Below are 21,010 nucleotides of genomic sequence, written 5' to 3' on the forward strand. Positions count from 1 at the left end.
TTATTTATTATATTTTTATATATTGTTTTGGAGCACGCTCGTTATGCACAAGTGCAATTAGTGCTCATTCACGACAACCGAGACTCTTTGTTTTCCACTTCAATGCGCACATTATAATCCTCGTTTGGCGTAATCAACAGATTGCACGGTTGGTCAGCTCTAAAGGTCGAGCAACGATATGCAATTTAAATTAGCCGGAGAATATGCCCCACACGCATATCACGGGGGGCAATGCAAGTTGCGAGCGACGCTTATAAAACTGCATTATTAAGGGGGATATAATTGGAAGCGGTAATTACTTCCCTCCGTGCTAGCGTAATTGATATTACTGCGTGGTTACAACGTGCCGATGGAAACATTCCTCATCAAGCCCATCTTCGGAAATCCAAACGGATTGTGTTTGCCGCAGGCGGCGTGGAGCTCTTCCCGTGCGCACGGAAGCACCAACGAGCCGGCCCCGCGCCCGCCGCCTCCAATCACCGCTGCATACTTGGACAACAACCTTTGCCTTCCTCAACCTCGATAATTGGTTTTTTACCCTTCCATCTGGCAACAGAACTGACACCTTTTTTACAAGGAGTCATGTTTGCATAGACCACAATACCTGCAGTCATAATGCAAACAAAAAACATAACTCTGATAATGTGCCTTCTGGCGTCTTTTGGCGTCATCTGGTCCAACCCATGTGAGACTAGGCTCTAAGGAGAGCTGTCTCGGGTGTGGACCAATCAACTTCAAGGACAGTGCGCATTATCAGAGTTGTGTTTTTTGTTTGCATTATGACTGCAGGTATTGTGGTCTATGCAAACATGACTCCTTGTAAAAAAAGGTGTCAGTTTTGTTGCCAGATGGAAGGGTAAAAAACCAATTATCATATTTTTTACTGGCAAATGAGGTTCCAATGGTGTCAATTCCTCAACCTCGTTGGGTCGATGCCGTGGAACCGAGGAGGCCTCTTCCTTTGCCGCACGCTCTGTGCCGACGCCCTCCGCAGACTGCGCTAATTCATTTGTGCGCCACCGATCATCGCGGAGAACCCCTTCATCTTATTCGTTTTTTTTGTGTGTCGCTCCCCCTTCGGCATTTCCCAACTTTAGAATTCAGCTCAACGCAGGAGGCTTATACTTGCTTTTGTTTGTTCGCTTAAATTATGCTCGCACGGAACGGGGAGCATATTATCCCGATGATTTTCTCACTGTTGGCGTCAGGACTCTAATTAATCTTCTTGGTTCTTTCGGTAAACTCACGTAAAAGGAAATAATAAAATAATAAAAATAAAACATCATTAAATACATTGTATTTTACATTGTATTTTATTATGTTTTATTTGTATTATTTTTTTATTTCCCTTCTACGTGACTTTACTGAAAGAACCAAGAAGATGAATCCCTGCAGTCACGAAAGCTTCAAATTGACACTAATTAATTTTAGCTTAACCAGGTAAGGCCCACTGGACTATATATCTCTTTTCAGAAGCGACCTGGCCACAAAATTATAGCTGAACAAAGTGGCTTATCATCGTGTGGAAATTTAAAGCAGCTAAAAACTCTATAAACGCATGTTTCTAAATGTGGAAGGAAAAACCAGAGGACCCGGAGAAAAATCCACGCGATTACGGGGAGAACACGCAAACTCCAAATAAGCAGCATTCTTTAGGGTTGGGATCGAAGCCACGACCTCCTGCATACCAGGCGAGGGAAATAACATCCCGCCACTGCGGCTACCCCTTTAGCACTTTATCGCTGGTGGGAGTGGTGAGGAGTGGATGGCATGGGCCCTGCTGCAATGAATTGAAAGGCCCCGCTACCCTCTATGTAGCGTGGTGCCGAAATAGCCTTCGCACCAGGCGAGATAGAGGGACCACGTGGTGCAAGAGATTCAATAGGCCTCCTGTACCTGGTGCAGTTGCACCGCCGAAACACTCGACGGCTGTGCAACTGGCTGAGGGGTCTGTTTATACGATGGCATTGCCGACCATTTTCTCCTCGCGTCGATCACGTAGATTTTGGTGAAAGTGCAGGATGAGCGGGAGCGAGAGAGCGCAGTACGGCAGATGGGGTCGCGAACCCCATCAGTAACGACCTTTAATTATTATTCCCTGATAAGTGTGGGGCCTTCAATGGCTACTCGCGTTTAACACGCAAAACGCGCCTTCAGATGGAGTTGGCCAAACATGACCCAAAAAATATTGCTCAGGAGAAGGCTTGGAACTCGGCGATGGATTTCTGATTAAGACTTGGTGAGGTAATTTTATTTTTATTCTGGATAGATAGATAAATTAATGACAATATCAGACTCAGCGGCCTTACTTTAAAAAGGGCAAAATCTAATCAAGTGCAAGAGCGGACAGCTCCCGCAGACGATGAATGATTCCCAGAAAGCGAGAGAGGGGGAGAGAGAGACCTGCTTTTCTCCTTTTCTGTCGTTTCTCACTGCTATTGTGAAGCTCTCGTTGTCAACAAAACTTGGACTGTCTAGAATAGTCCAGATGTCTTGTGACCCCCCCCCCCCCCCATTTAATTCCCTAAAACGTAATATATGCTTTTTTAAAGTAAGGTTTATTCACAACAGAAATGAATGTGCAAAGAACTCAAATGTTAGGGGTCAATTAATTGGTTGTGACTCCAAGACACCTGGACCACCATGTATAGTCCAGCATCCAAAATCTCGATGTGGGCATGATATATGGATGGGAAACATTGACGTTGACAAAGAAATTGAACAGAAGCTGCAAGGTGGAGAGGTGCGTGCTGTGAATTAAACTATGACGTCCAAAAAAAAAACCGCACGAATCAGAGGATATTCGCAATGAAAAGACATGGCATTTACTGCAAATGGAAGTAAGGAGACTTTAGCAGGACACATTTTGCCAGACGGGATGACGGCCACTGGTCGAGACTAATGCCGGACTGGCAATGAAAAGACATGGCATTTACTGCAAATGGAAGTAAGGAGACTTTAGCAGGACACATTTTGCCAGACGGGATGACGGCCACTGGTCGAGACTAATGCGGGACTGGCAGCAGCAGCAACAAGAAAAGTGGAGTGAAAACAACCGAGGGCACGTCCTGCTGGGAGACGGAGCGATGAGATCGTCTCGCGTGCAGGAGTTCGCTGGGGATTGCTGCGTTGCGTGAGCCACGAGCGATGGGGAGAGCTTGTGAGAGAGAGAGATAGAGAGAGGTCTTCATCCAGCCGTGGACTGATTGCGGCTGTAGGCCGGTACATTTTCAGTGCTGGGGAGCTGTTGTTTTTTTTTGTTCCCAATGTTTTCGAGGCTTTTTTTTGCTGCCGTCTCTGTAAAGATTCCTTGGCTGGCTTCAAAAATTAAAGCACACACGATGGTGATGATGATGATAATAATAATAATAAAGGATAGACTTAAGGATTATTCTGGGTTTTTGGTGGAATCAGAACTAATTGCTTAGTCATTGGGCGGCATTCCTCTTGCACGCGCCGCTTCCTCTGCCTCGCTCAAGCAACCGGAACCTCCAACACGAACGCCTCTGAATGCGGCTCTGAGGTATAATATTTATGGTTTTCGCAAAAAGGTTATTTGGCACGAGACAGCCCCCGTCCCCTTTGCGCGCAGGTGAGCTGTGTCCATCAGACGTCGTTTAGGCAATTATCTGCGCGAGTGTTCTTTTCATGATAATGATAATTGTAGCCCTGTATCACTGTAGTGCTGGGTGAAAGCCATCCCATGCCTTTCAGTCACGGGGTTTCTTTGACCATACTTCACCACGCTGGGCAACGCAGATTTGTTGGTGAAGTGGACGAGGGGAGGGGGGGTAAAGACTGGTTCGAATGTTACTTGTCGCTGATTTTAGCCACAGCCGAGAATCAAACTCAAGTCATGGGGGTTCAGCCTTCTTGAATGCTCGTGTACGTTGCTCATCACCAAAACCAAAGCACGAGTGACTGCATTGCCCCCTGAAGCTCCCTGCAGAGCAATGCCAAAGCATTACGCTGCTTGGAGCGCCACTGAAATGAAAAGCTGCCGCGCACAATGCACGGGGTCAGTTTGACCAAAGCATGAAGCTTCACAAAACTGGCCTCCCTAACTCCCCCTCCCCTCTCCTCCTCCTCCTCTGGCTCCTCTGGCTCCTCCTGCTCCTCCTCCCTACCCCAACCAACATCCCTCCTCCCCTCTCTCCCCACCAACAAGCCCCCTGGCCACAAACAACCGCACGGCACCTCGATGGATGCGGAATTTTAATTCGGCAACTTGTCATGCGGCAGAGCGGAGCGATCGCTTGCGACACACAGCCAGGCCACGCAGGGCCCAGCGTCTGTCTCTCCCCGGGGTCACGGAAGGCAGCCGCGGCTGGACGGATTACTGTCAAGCGTGTTGGATCTACGGGTATCTGGCACCGGGTTCTGGTCTCGCGCTTGCTTTGTCAAGGCTCTAAAAGGAATGCCGCAGCAAAGACGAATTCGCCCCCCCCCCTTCCACTTTTGAGGTGTGCGCGATGGGCGTGGTGTGGGGTCGACGCCGGCGGAATGACGAAGCTTTATTCAAAATCGTCCTCCTCTTGGAATTTAGCGTCAGGCAAATCGTAAAATGAACAACAGCTTGCGAATAATAGCAGCAGCAAAACTGACACAATATTGGTCGACTTTTATTTATTTGTTGAGATTGCCCGACGGCCACCTTCAGCCGATCAAAATAGCAGAAGCAATTTGTGAAATGTTATTTTTTTTAACACGGGAAAATGTAAAAAAAAACTCATTTATATATTGCTTCCACTTCTCCGGCGCATATCGAATTGGTGCCGTTCAGACGGTCGCGTGGAACGTTGTTAACAAGCTAAAGGCGCAGCCATGCAATCGCTTGCTCATGCCACTGCTGGTGGAAGAGCCTCCATGAGAGGGAGCTCTAGAGGGGTAGTTGGCCTGCTCTTCCACGCTAACCAGACGCGTTGGAAGAGGTGGGAGTATCCACACTTCACGCCACCGCACGTGACCTACTAATCCACCAAATGCCACGTCAAGATTTATCACTGCTGCGTGGACAAAGGGATGGTGGAGGGAGGAGGATTTGAGTGAACTTGCACCTATTTTAAAATCCCGCGCCTGGAGGTGGAATCAAGCCGGTGACACCTGGATTGCAGATCCAGTGTGCTGCCTGTTTACACCGCCTGTGGCAGCATCCGGAGCATTATTAACGGCTGTGAATGAGTGGCTTTCTCTTTGGAACACACGGGACCTCGGCTATAGCTGCAAATGTAGAGCCTCCCAGAATGCACCACCAGTTTTTAAAATCCCGCACCAAAGTAAAAAATTTCTAATGTTTAAAAATCGCACCGTACATATTCCCCCATATGTTCCCTGCGCTGCGAAAAATAAAATGTGGGAGGTTAGAAGGACAGGCATGTCATCTTGTGATATGGGGATCACACAGGCGCACTGCAGGTGGGGTGCACTTTTTTTCGTGCCTTGTGACTGGCAACCTCTGCCCTACAAATGCAGATAAATGTGAGTCCCATTGCCACCGCGTACGGATGATCCCCACGATGCTCTGACAGCCGGCTACTGAGCAATGATTAAAATTCACATCGGTGCACTGGCAATGCATTTGGGTAGCAATCATGACTTCTTTCTTGCTGAGAGATCAAATAAATCCAGAGGGGGAATAGGCTTTTAAAAAATAACCTCCTATGCTTCAGCAATAACGGTGTTGCAAGGACAGTGGGGAGGAGGAGGAATACATGGAAGGATTAACAAAAAATATCTGAAAGGGGACCACGTAATTGGGTTTATATGTTTGACCCGAGGCCCTTTGGTGGTTGAGAAATAGAGTCTAATTAAAATGTATAGCACTGGGAAAACAAAGTCATGTAGTCTTGGAGAAGTGAGCAGCAGATGGACAACGAGATTGGAGAGAGAAGGCAAATAAGAAACAGGTGCGAGCGGGGACCCGTGTGCCTGGGCTACTCGGAAGCACTTTGAATAACGATTTATTCACAAGCTGTGCAAGCTGCATTGGATATAGTTGCAACCACATTTTAATTGCAAAGCACATCACAGTTAAAGTCACAAAAATAAGGGCAAAGTGTGCGTGGTAGTGCAGCGGTTAGCGTGCTGCATTTCGAACCCGGCGACCCGAGTTCAATTCCCGTTCGTAATCACCAACACCAGTGACAATTTACCTGTACGGGGCCTGGGCCCCCTCGAGTGTCCTTCACAGGTGCTACTCGCGAACAGAAACTTGCCCCGTAGATATGTTAAGGCTATACGTGGGATATTGTCTTTTTGTATTTAAATGAAACAAATATTTTTTTTATTGTCGTTCTGCATGTTTTGTCCAATGGGTGATGAGATCAAACCGGTCCTGAGCCTCCCTTTCCTCAACCTGCATTGTCCAGCGTGGTAAAGTCTGGTCAAACAAGCCCCTTGATCGACACGGCCGGTGGAGACACTCATCCAGCAGTGGATTGCAATTCTTATTTTCACTACTCACAATTCTCCGATACATGATAAGTGTATTTTTTGGCTAGATCGTGTAGGTACGATGTCAATTAGACCTAATGCACCCTCCACCAACCAACACAGCCAAACAAAATAGCATCGTCACGTGGGCAAAAAAACCGTGCCAAATTGTATTTATCTTCTTGGTTCTTTCGGTAAAGTCACGTAGAAGGGAAATAATAAAATAATAAAAATAAAACATAATAAAATAATTGTGGCCGAAACGTCGTGAGAATTATTTTATTATGGTTTATTTTTATTATTTTATTACTTCCCTTTTACGTGACTTTACCGAAAGAACCAAGAAGATGAATCCCTGCAGTCACGAAAGCTTAAAATCGAAATAAAATAATTCTCACGACGTTTCAGCCACAACGCAAGCAGCCGTCCTCAGGTGAAGAACAGGTCTGTCGGAAAGACAGCGTCTGATTGGCTGTCTTTCCGACAGACCTGTTCTTCACCTGAGGACGGCTGCTTGCGTTGTGGCCGAAACGTCGTGAGAATTATTTTATAATATTTTATTTTTATTATTTTATTATTTCCCTTCTACGTGACTTTACCGAAAGAACCAAGAAGATGAATCCCTGCAGTCACGAAAGCTTTAAATCGAAAAATTGTATTTATTTTCATCACAACCGATTTGACGTTGAAAAATGTTGACGATTTTGCACGACGCTTCGCTGGAGATGACTGCCAGCGTTGTCGCCAGGTGCTCGCGAGACATCCTGTGAGAGTGCTCCTCCTGAATTGCTTCCTGTAAGCGATGCCCTCTTCACACCTCTGCACGGCTCAGCTAGATGGAGCAGCCATCGACGCTGCGTTAGCACTGCATACAAAGCCACGTGTTGATTAAAAAAAACACTTGTGGGGTTGATGCAATACGGTGAATCAATTATATATATTTTTAAACTACACTAACGATGGTGTTAACGGCTATGACATTGATTTGCCAAAACGGAGCTTTATCAATGTGAAAAATCCAATTAAACGTCTTAATAATTTACCATTCACTTCTGTGCACATGGTAGCATCTAACCACTTAAAGCTTCATAAATAATACATGGAGAGCGTTGATATTCCACATTAACAGTTTTTAGAGCAATCAGTGATTTATGCAATTGTTGAACGTCACCGCCTGAAAGAGACCATTATTGTACTAAGTGCTATTGACGTCTTTTGTTTTTTTTCGGGAGCCACGTAGTACTTACGCATGATCTTGTTAGCTGAATGATAGCTTCTGAGAGCTATTACAAAGCTGGAGGGGCAATAATGACTTATCTTTTTTTTTTCAAATACATCAAAATAAATGCACCTTGATTGGAAAAATATGGTATTTTCAAGGCCAGAGAGATGAATATGTAACAGGTTCCGGAGACACTTGTCCGACCCGGCTGTCAAAAAAAAAATACAATTGTACAAGAAATTATTTGTTAACCATCAGAATGAGTGTGTGACAAATCAAGAAAAAAAAATGAGAAGAAAGCGCCTCTCCCCCTCCTGTGGTCACCGATGCAGAACAACACTGTATAAACACATATATGCAGGATGAACGCACGCCCCAATCGCCCACTATACATGATGGAAAAGTGAGTGGCGTCGCGTTGGGACGAGAGTTCGTGGGCGGGGGTCATGAAAATCGTTTGAGTTTTGAGCGAGTCCGAGTGGCAGGTCCATCGGTCGCGACGGAGGCAGGAGGGGACCGACGACCCGCTGTTGCGCTTGTGTCCTGGGTCGCTGATCCCGCGGGCAAGCTTGTTCCCGCTGGGTCGGCCGTGGCGGATTTCATTCCCAAGGCACCTGAGGGCGGGGCAGCGGGACCTGCCCGAGAGTTAGAAGCAGCATCATCGCGGCGCGACTCGTCAGACATGTCGCGCTCTCGGCCCCGGAGATGTGAAGGAGGTGTGTAGGGTTGAATGTAAGGTTTTAGACGTGACGGGTGCACGAACCAACGTCGCTTGCCATGCTGGATCCTGACACACTGCGGGCGGAGAACGCGAATAATAACAACCGGCCCTCTCCAAGGCTTAAGCAGTTTTGAGGAAGTAGCCAATGGTACCTGCGGGCAGTGGAGCCAGGCGCGGTCCCCTTCTACCCAAACGTGGCGGGATGTGCGGAGATTCCGCAACCGCTCGTTGGCAAGCTGACGGGCTTCTGAGTTATTTTGAGCAGCCTCCCGGGCATCTACGAGACGACGCACATTAGCACGGATGTGGTCGGCAATCTTAGCCTTAGGTGCGGGCTGTTTAATGTGCAATTGTACGTCGATTGGGGGGCAAACCTCCCTACCATACATTAGATAGAATGGCGAGTACCCCGTGGCAGCATGGGGCGCCATTCTATAGGCGGCCAAGACACCAGGTATGTGGAGATCCCAATCAGTCTGTGACTCAGACACCTGGTGGCTTAGCATGGAGGTAAGTGTCCTATGTAATCGCTCGACCATACCGTCAGTCTGGGGGTGATATGGCGAGGTGCGAATTTTGTGTGTCCCTAGCAGGTTGCACACATCCCGCAACAGGGTGGAAGAGAAATTTTTCCCTTGGTCGGTCAGCAGGCGTTCGGGAGCACCCTTGTCCAGGACGTAGCCCTGGAAAAAGGCCTCTGTAATGGCTGCTGCAGACTGGTTGGGGAGTGGCCAGGCCATGGCCCATCGGGTAAAATATTCGACCCCAACCAAAAGGTACTTATTACCCCGAGGAGTAGCGGGAAACGGACCCAAAATATCCAATGCGACGATCTCATTGACCCGGGAAACTTTAATGGATTGGAGCGGCGGGCAGGACGGCCTAGCAGGTGGTTTCCGCCGTGCACATTCTGTGCAACCTTGCACAAGGTCAGCCACATCGTTTGCCATGCCCGGCCAGAAAAATTCCAATTGGATTTTAGCTAGTGTTTTCTGAACACCCAAGTGCAAGAGGCGACTGTGGGTTTCCCACACAAGTCGCCCCCGCAGGGAGGTGGGCACCACCAATGTGTGGGATTGGGACCCCCCATCCCAATGCATGAGGACGCCTTCCCGGATGACATATGATACGGGGCCCCCCTGCCCCCTGTGACCCTCGGCATCCCTAGCGCGGCGTCTCAATTTGAGGAGGGAGACGTCTTCCATCTGAAGACGTCCCCAGTCGTCCAACCCGAGGCCCAGCAATGCGTCCTGCGGAACTTGCGTGGAGGGAGCCCCGTGGTCCCCGACCCCATCCCCGGCCGCGGCCGCAAGGGATGGGGGCGGTACCCCGTCAGGCTGCCTACAACGCCCCGCACCCAAAAAACAAGCACAGCGCCCATTGTTCGGCAGTCGCGACAACCCGTCGGCGTTCCCGTGTTGAATCCCCTTGCGGTAAATGACAGTGAACGCAAAGTCCTGGAGGATCTCGAGCCAACGCGAGAGCTGTCCAGATGGTTGGTCCACTCGCAAGGCGTATTGTAGCGCCGCGTGGTCGGAGCGTACTGTGAAATGCCTGCCATACACGTATGGCCTGTACTGCTTTATGAAAAAAACGATAGCAAGCAATTCGCGGCGCGTCACGCAGTAACGTTGCTCCGCGGGCGACAGCACCCTGCTGCCATAGGCGACGACGCGCTCCACTCCATTGACAATTTGCGACAGCACCCCTCCAATTCCGGTGTTGCTGGCGTCTGTATCCAGAATGAACGGAGTGGTAAAATCTGGATAAGACAGGGTAGGAGCATCGACCAGTGCTTTTCGGACGGCATTGAATGATGCCTGTTCTAACTCTCCCCATCGGAATTTGACCCCTTTGGCCGTTAATGCGTGGAGGGGCTTCGCAATAGATGCGAATCCCGCAACAAATCGTCGATAATATGAGGCGAAGCCGATAAAACTCCGCACCTCCCCAACAGAGGTAGGAGTTGGCCATGAGCGCACGCAATTTGTCTTTTCGGGGTCCGTGGCAATTCCCGAGCGGCTGACAATATGGCCCAAATAACGAACCGAATCCCTCATGAGGTGGCATTTTTGCGGTTTGAATTTGAGGTTAGCCGCTCGCATTTTAAGGAAAACTGCCTTCAATCGCGTGAGGTGTTCATCAAAAGTTTTGCTGAACACGATTACATCGTCGAGGTAGATTAGGCAAGAATCCCACTGGAGCCCAGCGAGGACCAGCTCCATCAGGCGCTGGAACGTCGCCGGGGCCGAGTGAAGACCCATGGGAAGTCTGTTGAATTGGAACAGTCCCTGCGGCGTGCGAAAGGCCGTCTTTGGTTTGGATGCGTCATCAAGGGGTAGCTGCCAAAACCCCGAGAGGAGATCCAAGGTGGAGAAGTAATGCGCACCTGCTAAGGCATCGAGCGACTCGTCCATCCTGGGAAGCGGGTAGGCGTCGGCCACCGAAATCTTATTAAGTTTCCTGAAGTCAACACAAAAGCGGAGGCTCCCGTCGTGCTTCTTAACAAGAACGATCGGCGCCCCCCATGGGCTATTTGATGGCGCAATGACATCGGCCGCCAACATATCGTTGACGGCCACCCGTACATGTTCCTTTTCGGCCGGGCTCAACCGGAATGGGTTTTGACGAATTGGAGCGGCATCACCCGTGTCGATGTGGTGGCTTAGCAATTTAGTGCAGCCAATGTCGAATTTGCTTTGACTGAAAACGTCGGCGAAATCGCTCAGCAGCGTGCGTAATTTAGCATGTTGTAATGGTGACAAATCGGCAGAAGTGGAGCAAAGCGCGTCGAGCCATCCTGTGTCAGGACCTGGCTTGGCAACGGAAGAGAACTCGCCCCCTACGTGACCCACGATCACATCTTCTGGCGGGGCTGGCGTCGCGTGAGCAAGCACCATTCCCTGACAGATAACGGCCGTTTCCAATCCCGCGTTAAGGACCTGGATAAAGGGGTCGTGGTCGCTTCGCACGAGCGTTTGTGCACACACGAGGTCCGACACCCGCTCAGCTGAACGCGAAGGCCCGATCACAGCACCCCCCATGAACGCGTCGTAATCAAGGGGTTTACGAAACCGGAGGGGAACTAACATCTGAGAGCCAGGAGGAATGTGAATTGTGCACGCCGCCAACGCCTGCACCGTCGTAGATGCGGAGTGCAACCGAGTGGGTGTGGGTAGGAAGGCCATGCGTCGGCCGGAGGGGAGCTCAATACACCCTTTGTTAATGAGAATTTTAATGGGCATCTTCCCCAAGAAATCTGTTCCGAGGAGGCACGGAACGGCGAGGGTTGATGAGACCAAAATGGGCCCAACTAATTGGACGTCAGCAATGCGGATCTGAGCATTGATCCGTCCGGTGATGCCCAACGAACCCCCATTTGCGGCATAGCATGGCACATCAACTGGCTGCAAGGGACGGCATATATCGGGCAAAATGTTATAAATTATGTCTGAAATGATGGTCGCCGACGCACCCGTATCGATCAACATACGAACATCAACGCCCTCGATGGAACCCACTACGGCAGAGGACCCTGCCGCAGCGGCAACGACCCTATGGGCCAACTCGGACCATTGACCCGGTCCGAGCGCCCGGTTGTTCAATGATGGGCCCGAATCCCCCTCCTCAGAAGCATGACCCCCCTGTGTGGTGTGAGGGTGCGTGCTTGTTGTAAGTGGGGGCCGAGAGTGCGAGGTGTCGTGACTCGCCTGGGTATGCCGAGGATACGGTGGTGGCCGAGGCGCCGGAGGTCCTGAAGTCCGGCGTCGGGGGACCCGGCAGCCGGACGCCACATGGCCCCGAAGGCCACAGTTGTGGCAGACGATGGACGCTCCGTCCTGGCGCGAGGTTGGCCGGTCCCGCTGGTGGTGATCTCGCTGGGATCGCCAGTTGGACGATCCGCGATTTTCTGTTGCTGCGAAGGCCTGATGAGGCCCCGAATGCACGTCATAGGCTTGTGCATCAGGTGGGCCTGCGCAGGCGGCGATGGTCGTGTCCTCATCGCAATGTAGGTGTGCTTGGATGCACCTGGCAGCACGTAGCGACGTGAAGTCGTCGTCGTCGTCGGCTGTCGGCATGGCAACTCGAAGCTGGCGGGCCAAGCTCATGAGCTTCTGCAGCACGAGTGACTCCACAGCGTCTTCATCCATGCGAGGGTAGGCAACCTTTGCCATGGCCAGCAGCGCGCTGCGGTACCCCATCGCCGACTCGGAGGCCTTCTTCCTCCTCGCATCGAAGCGGTGACGTGCTTCGGATGGGGGTCCATAAATCAGCCGCATCTGATGAAGGGCATCCGTGAGCGTGGCACGTTTTGCGCGTGGCACAGTAAGGAGTGCTGCGAGGGAGTCGTCGTCGAGCATGGCCGGGAGGCCTTGGAGCGCTTCATACTCCGACCAGCCGGACGTCTCTATAAGAGAGACGAACCGGCGTTCGAACGCTGCCCACTCACCCCCCTCTGAAGAAAATGCCTTGAGTGCCGGCAGGCGTTGCTGGACGTGAGCCAAGCTTTCGTTGCCTGGCAACCCGGCTGAAGCTGGCTTCGCGTTCGCAGCGCTGTCACCCGGCGGTGAGGGACGCAGCGCTGATGACGCGGCGTCATCGGGTTGGCCCACGCTGGGCCCGGAAGTGACGTCGCTCCCAGCGGCCACTGCTCCCCCCGCAGAAGTGACGACACACCCGGATGTATTTGCGGCGGGAACGGCCGCCATCTTTGTGTGGGAGCCGGCGGGATGGTGCGGCCGCTGCGCCTCCTCTCTCCCTGCTGTCTCCGCCTGTGAGCGACGCATGTCGTCCAGGATGGAGACGGTGGCGTGGAGCAGCTCGGTGAGGCGAAGCAGCGTTTCCTCCATTGCTGCTCCCGACGCTGGAGGAAGATCGGCAGGTATGGTGGACGACTGCTGAGCCGGCGGTGCAGCGTCGCTGTCGGCCCGAGTTGGCTGCCCCGTCGCCGCTTGCTCCTCAACATCGCCGTCAGGACTGAAGGTACGTGGCTTACTTCTTGTCTCCATTGCCACTTCTGACGCCAAATGTAACAGGTTCCGGAGACACTTGTAGAGGTAACTTCTTTATTACAATACAACACTCCAACAGTCCAACAGTCCAACAGTCCTGATACTCTGTTACAGCCTAGGTACACAGCCTAGCTACACAGCCTAGATACTCTACTCTGGCTACGCTCCGGAACTCGCCCTCACAAGGTCGTAGAGTCGGGAGTTCCAGAGTCCCAGCGCTGGCTCTCACAGCATCCCCGGGTCTTCAGATGGCTGGTCGTGGGTCTTGGGTCTTGAGTTACAACTGGGCCCCGATCGTCCAGGGAGCTCTCCTTTTATGCCTGGTACAACGAGGGGTGGGGCCGTGTGCGCCCCCAGATATCCCACAGAGCACACACAGCCCCCCCCTTTGGCGGCGCCAAGGGGATTAAGCGTCTGGACCCCCTGGGAACTCAACGCCTGGCGCCCAGAGGCTTAAGCGTCTGGACCCACCTGGGAACCCAGAGCCCCCAGCAGCCCCTCCCTTCTTATGTCACTACAAATAGATGACTCATAGCACTGAGCAGACACCGTTATGATCCTGGGCTCGGATCCAGGTTTCGATCGCCCAGCATTGAATAAGAATCGGTATTATATTTACGGACTGCTAATGTTACATTTAGGCAAATGGAGCAGACACAACTGTACAAAGGAGATAAGAAACAATACAAACGAGAGTGTCAACGAGACCAAAAATAAATAGCACATTCTTGAATGGAATTGCAGCGCTGCATATCGAAGATCAATCGAATCGCCGAGGACATTAATCGTTACACCCATACTATTTAATCGTAACGTATGTACACTGTATGTATGTTTAACTTCTATCGCACCGTATGTAGCCAACCGTGTTAATCGGAGGTGCACTGGGAAGGACTACATGTGCCTTTGGTTCATAACTCATTACAATTGGGTGTCCTCTGTGTATCCTATTTAGAGCAAAATAAGATTCATTCCTCTCTTTTGCAAGAGAGGCATGGGACCTCGTTGCTTGATTCTTTTTTTTCCCATGTTGTTCTTGTCCAATTTTAGTGAAAGATCATTTTTCAGATTCGGGATGAGAACTACGACACAAGGACCCCTCGGAATATCTCGTGACCAATATTACGCCTTCGTTATTGTCCACCGCCAGCGGAATGCGCAGTTTGGTAATTCCCTGTAGAAATTACGGGAAGACCCAGGCATTGCTGTTGACTCGGCGCAAACTGGATCGGTGGCAAGAGCACCGAAAGCGCTGCTATCCATCGTCGCAGCTGGTCAGTGCCACGTTCATTACACTGGTCAATAAAAAAAAAACATTTTTTTCTGGCCTGGACTTTTGCAGCTGTTTTAGATTAATTTCAGAGTGCTGATTCCAAATCTGATCTCCGATTTGCTCTATCACATCTCATTTTTATGCTATCGGCATACCCCATTTTCATTGATTTTACCCGAAATTAACTCTGTCACTTATGATTGCAAGTTGTTGCGAGTCAGTGACTGCTTTAGTGTAAAAATATGGTGCTGTGTTTTTAGGATAGTGTGTTTATAATATCATTTTATGTAGATATCCACATTTATTTAATATTTTTCTTCTGCAGTTTTTATTGAAAATACAATATTTGATATCTCAGACACCTGATGGGATAGACAAAAACTGATGCCAGATTTGAAATCAGCACACCAAAATTACCTTAAAACCGTTGGAATACCTTATGCCAGAAAAAGTGTGTTGACCAGTGTTATTTTGATCATTTGGCTGCCATAAATTGGCACGTGATAAGCCACTTCGTTGAGCCATCATTTGCGGCCAGGTCGCTTCTACAAAATAAGCTAATAGCTGTCAGCTTTACTTGGTAAAGTAAAATCTTTTTTTATCATCTTCATGGGGGAATTTGTTTACCTTTCCGAAACTATACACTCCTACAGTGTTCTTTGTATTGTTTGTTGTTGTAACGTTGTTACTCGCCCCGACTGGACATCTGTGAAAAATAACTTCATAGCTCATCGGATTCCTCCGGTATAAATACACATTCTGATTCTGATAAAGGGGCAATGAGAACTTGTTCACATAATGCTCGCCAAACGTCACTGATGTGAAGCTGCTCCCAAACTACTGGACTGGTTGCGGCGATCAATATCTCATTGAACAGGACATAGCTTCATTGCAAAGAGGCTCGTATGTCCAATACATTGACCCAAACAACACAAACGTCCGAAAATAATACAGATAAGCACCTACATTGAGCTTAAAAGTGGCCATGATAGCTGTGAACCCCACATTTTGATGGGTGGCATGGCCAACTATTTTAGCTTTATTACAAACGCGTGAGCAGTAAAAATCTGTAGATCACCGATAGTTGATTAGCAAGTCGTCTGTGTGTGATGAGGTTAATGGGTTGGTTCTCCCACCTCTTCCAAGATGTCTGGGCGGTATGGAAAAGTAGTACAAGATACACTTTAGAGGGGATCTCTCTAAAGCCCTCTAGCGAGCCCGCCACTCGTGGAGGCCCTTCTAATAGAATCGACGTGAGCAGGAAATTGCAGGGCTGCACATTTTACATGAATGTTTACTGTCATCACAGATACGGCCCTTGAATATCGCCCGTTTCAATAGCCCTCTCCAACTCACGACAGCCGCCTTCACAAACGTCAACGCGTTTTCCGCTGCGAACCCAAACGGCCGTGGAATTTGCGCACAGATGTCGGGATGTCATTTCGCGGCGAGCCATTTCAAACGAACGGGAGACTCGCCAACGCTGTCATTATATCAAACTTTTTTCTCTCCACGCTCATCCTTTCATTATTTTTTCCCGTGACACTCCATGAGGTTGCAGCAATGTCCGCAAAAAGAATAATTGTTTTAAAAATAGCCATCGCCATTTCATTCAGCGTGTGCGCAGTCACCGAGCCGTTCCGATGGCGTTCTCGGTGGCCATGTGCAGCTCTCGGAGACCTCCTCTGAACTTCAGTCAGTGGACAGTCATCAACAATCCGCGACATTGTTTGTCTAGAACAGCGGTCTTCATTGCAAGGCCCGTGACCCCTGGTAGCCTTTAGTGTGGCCCCCGACAATACACAACACGTGACAACACCCCCCATCATCATCATCGTGCTGCTGTCAAACTCCCAATGGTTTCAAACGTGTGGCGGCGCTCACACCGATGATGTCTTATCGGCGAAAGTGTCCCCCCTCTGAAAATGAGTGAATAACACTGCTCTATGCCACAGCTGTACGTTGAACTTCTTTCGCACCATACGTAGCCGATCGTGCTAATCGGAGGTGTGGGGGAAGAACAACAAACTTTAGCACAAAAATAAGTTAAGAAATTAGTTCACAATCTATATTTAAAAGTGCATCGCTCTAGTGGCTTCCAGATGGCCGCAGAAGTGCATCATCTGAAAGCGCGCGATGCTGTGACCGTCTTTGTTCGATGGCTGAGCCAAGAGCCGCTGCTGTTGCGAGGATGATCGGAGTTCGCGTGACGATTTGTGCTCCTTCACGAGATCGGCAAACTACCGTGGTTCATTTGTGGGCAAGCGCTTTGTGTGTAACCAGTGGGATCTCATCATGTGTTCTGCATTGTGGGTTGTCACGACGACTCCAACGGTGGAGGTAAGCAGCACAGAGACATTGCCCTGTCCGGAACCTGTTCGGCAAGGCCCATTAAATGAGCGCTTTGTAAAACGCTTTTTTAATATCTTGACGGCGAGGTGGCTCTATGCCGTCGTAGGTTCTTGCGGGCTTATAGCGTCACGAGCATAGCAGTTCGTGAAGTTGCGGTGATTCGAAGATGTATGGGCAGGCCGGAGTTCGTTCAGTTTCTGCGGGCAGATCTTTCAAGCAATCTTTATTCGTACCTCAAGCACATCGAAGCGTCAAAAAAAAAAAAACAGGCCGATAAAAAAAAGATGCGACCTGCAATCGCAAAATTACGTGGAAATTTAGTCGCGATAATTCGTCAGTTCGTAAAAAAATAAATGTCGCGGAAAGTCGACTGGTGGTGACAGCCGTTGGCGCGACAGCCCCTAGCACTCGGATGAATCCGTCTCCCGTGGTCGTGCAGTGCGAGACTTTGTAACGGCGGCTTTCGCGGATTCAGAGCTACGAACGCTATCATCGGAAACCCCGCACAGCGACCGTGGCCGCAAAATAACACCGGAGAACACTGACAACGCTCGTCCCTTCTAATCTCTCGATGGTGGGATGGAAGGCCTCCCCCCCCCCTCGCACCAGGCTAAACAACTTAGATTCATCTTCTTGGTTCTTTCGGTAATGTCACGTAGAAGGGAAGTAATAAAATAATACAAATAAATAAAACATAATAAAATAATTGTGAGAATTATTTTATTATGTTTTATTTTTATTATTTTATTACTTCCCTTCTACGTGACTTTACCGAAAGAACCAAGAAGATGAATCCCTGCAGTCACGAAAGCTTTAAATCGAAACTTAGATTCAGGTTCAGAATCTTCACGGCCATTCGCAGCAGCAGCAGCAGCAAGAAGAAGAAGAATGGGAGAAAAAGATTGTATCATGAAAACATTGTGTATATTGGCATATAGCCACCGCTCGTCGCAAAGCACACGACAGCCGCAGCGCGCAGACGAACACCCCTCGTGATCGCGCAGCGTTCAACTTTGTAGGATGTCAGTCGGCGATCCAGAGTCATGAAAGCTATTCTCGAGAGGCAGCCTTTCCCTGGCTGAGTTTCCTCGGATGATGACCGAGGCCTTGATAGACACAGTGCACCGCCACCGCAACGAGCGCTGCGCGTGTGTGTGTGTACACACGGAGATGTTTGCCAATCCTTCTCACTGTGATATCTGAGTATATGATCGGCACACAGAATGGAATTTCTCGCGGGGCATTCGCTGGAAAATATGCTTGGGGAATTTGAGATAGGATTGAGCAAAAAAAATCCTGTTTGGTGATTGAAGGTTGATGTGACCCTCGGATAAATATACACGGTGGCCAAAAATTTAGAAAACATGGGGTTACGACATTTATTTTAGCGCTGGGGTTAAATCATTTTAATTGTTTATTCTTTAAGTTAATATTTTATCTGTTGTCATTATTTATATATGTATGTCTCTTCTTCTCGGGGGGTCGCCTCCAATCCGTTGGTTTACAAAACTCGACCATGAGCCCGGAATGAATTGAGACAAAACATAATTGACGAATGTTCGAAGATTACACCCTGTAATCTTAAAGAAAAGTCCTCAATTAATTTTAAAAAAGAGGTCATGCATGCGCGAATGTTAACGGCAGTCAATTTAAACATTAGCTGAATAAAATTAAATAACCCTATGTGATTTGTTACAATAAATCTACGTCCTGACTTTTGGCCCACCATGTATATATATACACGGCACATAAAAAACGGCCAGTGCGCAACTGCCAATACAGTCACTGAATTTCTTTTTAGAGTGAAGGTGAAATGCCCAGGAATAGAATGTGTCGGTCGGAGAGGACGTCTCCTGGGGAGATGGAGCGATGAAATCAGTTCATGTGCAGGTGTGGCTGGGCGGATTATTGCATCGCAGAATTGTGAGAGGTGGCGGCAGCAGCCTGTGAACGCCTTAATCCAGCTGTGGATTGACAACGGCTGGTGATGATGATGTTGAAATGCAGCTGCTGTAGTAGTAATACAAATAAAGTAGCTGATGGAACGCCCCCAATCTCCCCGCCCCCCCTAACACGTATTGAAATGGCATACTCCACATGCCTAAAAAGCGAAGACACGTGCCAGGCAAACATGCGTTTGCTTGACACGATTACAGTCATTTGTCACACCTGCCGCTGCATTCTTTTATCCGTTCGTCTGTAGAGTGCACAGATGCGACTGTTGTGATAAACACAGCAACCCCAGGCCTAGAGCCAGCAGGATATTCACGCTCCATCCCGATTTTCGCTGTTAAGTCAAGAAGGATCAGTTTCGCCTCCTGGAAATGTGTTTACAAACTCATTGGCGTCTCTCCACGGTGAAGAGATGGCCCACGTGGCCACCTGCTCTAGCTGGACGCCTGTCAAAAAAAGAGCTTTATCGCTCTTTGGATTCCTCCAGTAGAAATACATATTCTGATATTCTGATTCTGCGAGGTATCCGCATGAGTTCAGGTATCACTCGCAGCTGACGTCGACATTTCCGGGAATTGAACTCAGGGTGCAGAGCGCAGTGCGTGAATTACTGCAAGCAACGTTGGAAAGCCAATCAGCTGACGGAATTAAGATGACCGATTATGAACGTGGAGACAGAACGGGGGTCCAGCTCGTCTAATATCTCACGTTTGTTATTTTTTCCCAAAAACGATGTTCTCTATTGTTAGCCTTAGCTAAAGTACAGCACCCTCCGAGTGACATTCCCCCTAAGAACTACCACAATTAACTTGCTCTTGATTTGAAGCTTTCGTTACTGCAGGAATCCATACCCTTTGGTTATTTCGGTAAAGTCACGTGAGTAGAAATAAAACAAATCACGACGCTTCGATCGCAACACAAGCAGTCTGATGACGACCGCTTGTGTTGCGATCGAAACTTCGTGTTGTGTTTTATTTTATTTCTAACGACGTGACTTTACCGAAATAACCAAAGAGTAATTAACTTGCTGTCACACCTTTTCCCTGATCGAGAGCTGAATGCTTCAAGGAAATTATTATTAGCTTTTGGCACCCTAGGCGGTGGTCAATAAACCTTATTCAGGCCAGCGGCTCAATGAACCACCAGTTTAGGGTTTCCCAGCTGCCCTGGTTTTCCCAGGATGGATCGTCATCTCTCTGACGGAGTTCTCCAAGCAACACGCACTGTGCTGGTGAAGTATAGTCATTGAGGGCTGGGTGACGGAGCCACCCAGGAGACGGATTCATATACAGATATGTTTGAGTACATTCCATTATACTATGAGACCTCCTTTACCTGTGGCAAAATATAGTAATATGTTTTTACCCTTTCAACTGGTACAAAAACTGACACCTTTATACAAGGCATCATGTTTGCAATAACCACAACACAAGCAGTCAAAATGCAAACAAAAAGAAACAACTCTGATGATGATATGGACTATCCTTAAAGTTGATTGGTTCACACCCGAGGCAGCTTTTCTTAGAGCCTAGTCTCCATTGGTGTTGGACTAGATGACGCCAAAAGGCTGTCTCGGGTGTGGACCAATCAACTTCAAGGACAGTGCATATCATTATCATCATCAGAGTTGTTACTTTTTGTTTGCATTTTGACTGCTTGTGTTGTGGTTATTGCAAACATGATGCCTTGTATTAAGGTGTCAGTTTTTGTACCAGTTGAAAGGTTAAAAACCTATTACTATACATTCCATTAATTGTTTCATGTTTTACGTTGCGTGCTTGGCTTTACACCGAAGGCCTACATAATGTAGGGCGTTCCTTTGTTTTGTTCTCAGCTTGTATTGGCAATGTTGTTGTGATGGAAAAGAAAACAACATTACTAAACCGTTGTCAGCTTTTGGCTGAATGCCCCGTCCAAGCATCGACTGCTGTGCGTTCGCCGCTTTTGACACGAAGCCACGGGACTTCATCCAGCCACGGTTTGTGCAGAGCTTATCCAAAGTAGCCCATGAGCCGAGGGGGTTGACCGGTACCACATTGGGTGAC

General features: G+C 49.0%; 2 protein-coding genes across 6 annotated transcripts in view; one reads left to right on the forward strand and one right to left on the reverse strand.

Moving 5' to 3' along the window:
• Positions 1-21,010, forward strand: part of GRM8 (glutamate metabotropic receptor 8) — a 124,717-nt gene that overhangs the window by 90,055 nt on the left and 13,652 nt on the right. The window lies entirely within an intron of this gene.
• LOC144934826 (uncharacterized) lies at positions 7,814-13,896 on the reverse strand. Its single transcript, XM_078861025.1, has 2 exons — positions 12,086-13,896; positions 7,814-8,268 (listed from the first exon to the last, which is right to left on the reverse strand). Exons 1-2 carry the CDS (start codon positions 13,382-13,384, stop codon positions 8,254-8,256), a joined length of 1,314 nt encoding a protein of 437 aa, XP_078717151.1. The 5' UTR covers positions 13,385-13,896; the 3' UTR covers positions 7,814-8,253.

Source organism: Lampetra fluviatilis, chromosome 11 (genome assembly GCF_964198595.1).
Source record: "Lampetra fluviatilis chromosome 11, kcLamFluv1.1, whole genome shotgun sequence".
In the NCBI taxonomy this organism is placed as follows: Eukaryota; Metazoa; Chordata; class Hyperoartia; order Petromyzontiformes; family Petromyzontidae; genus Lampetra; species Lampetra fluviatilis.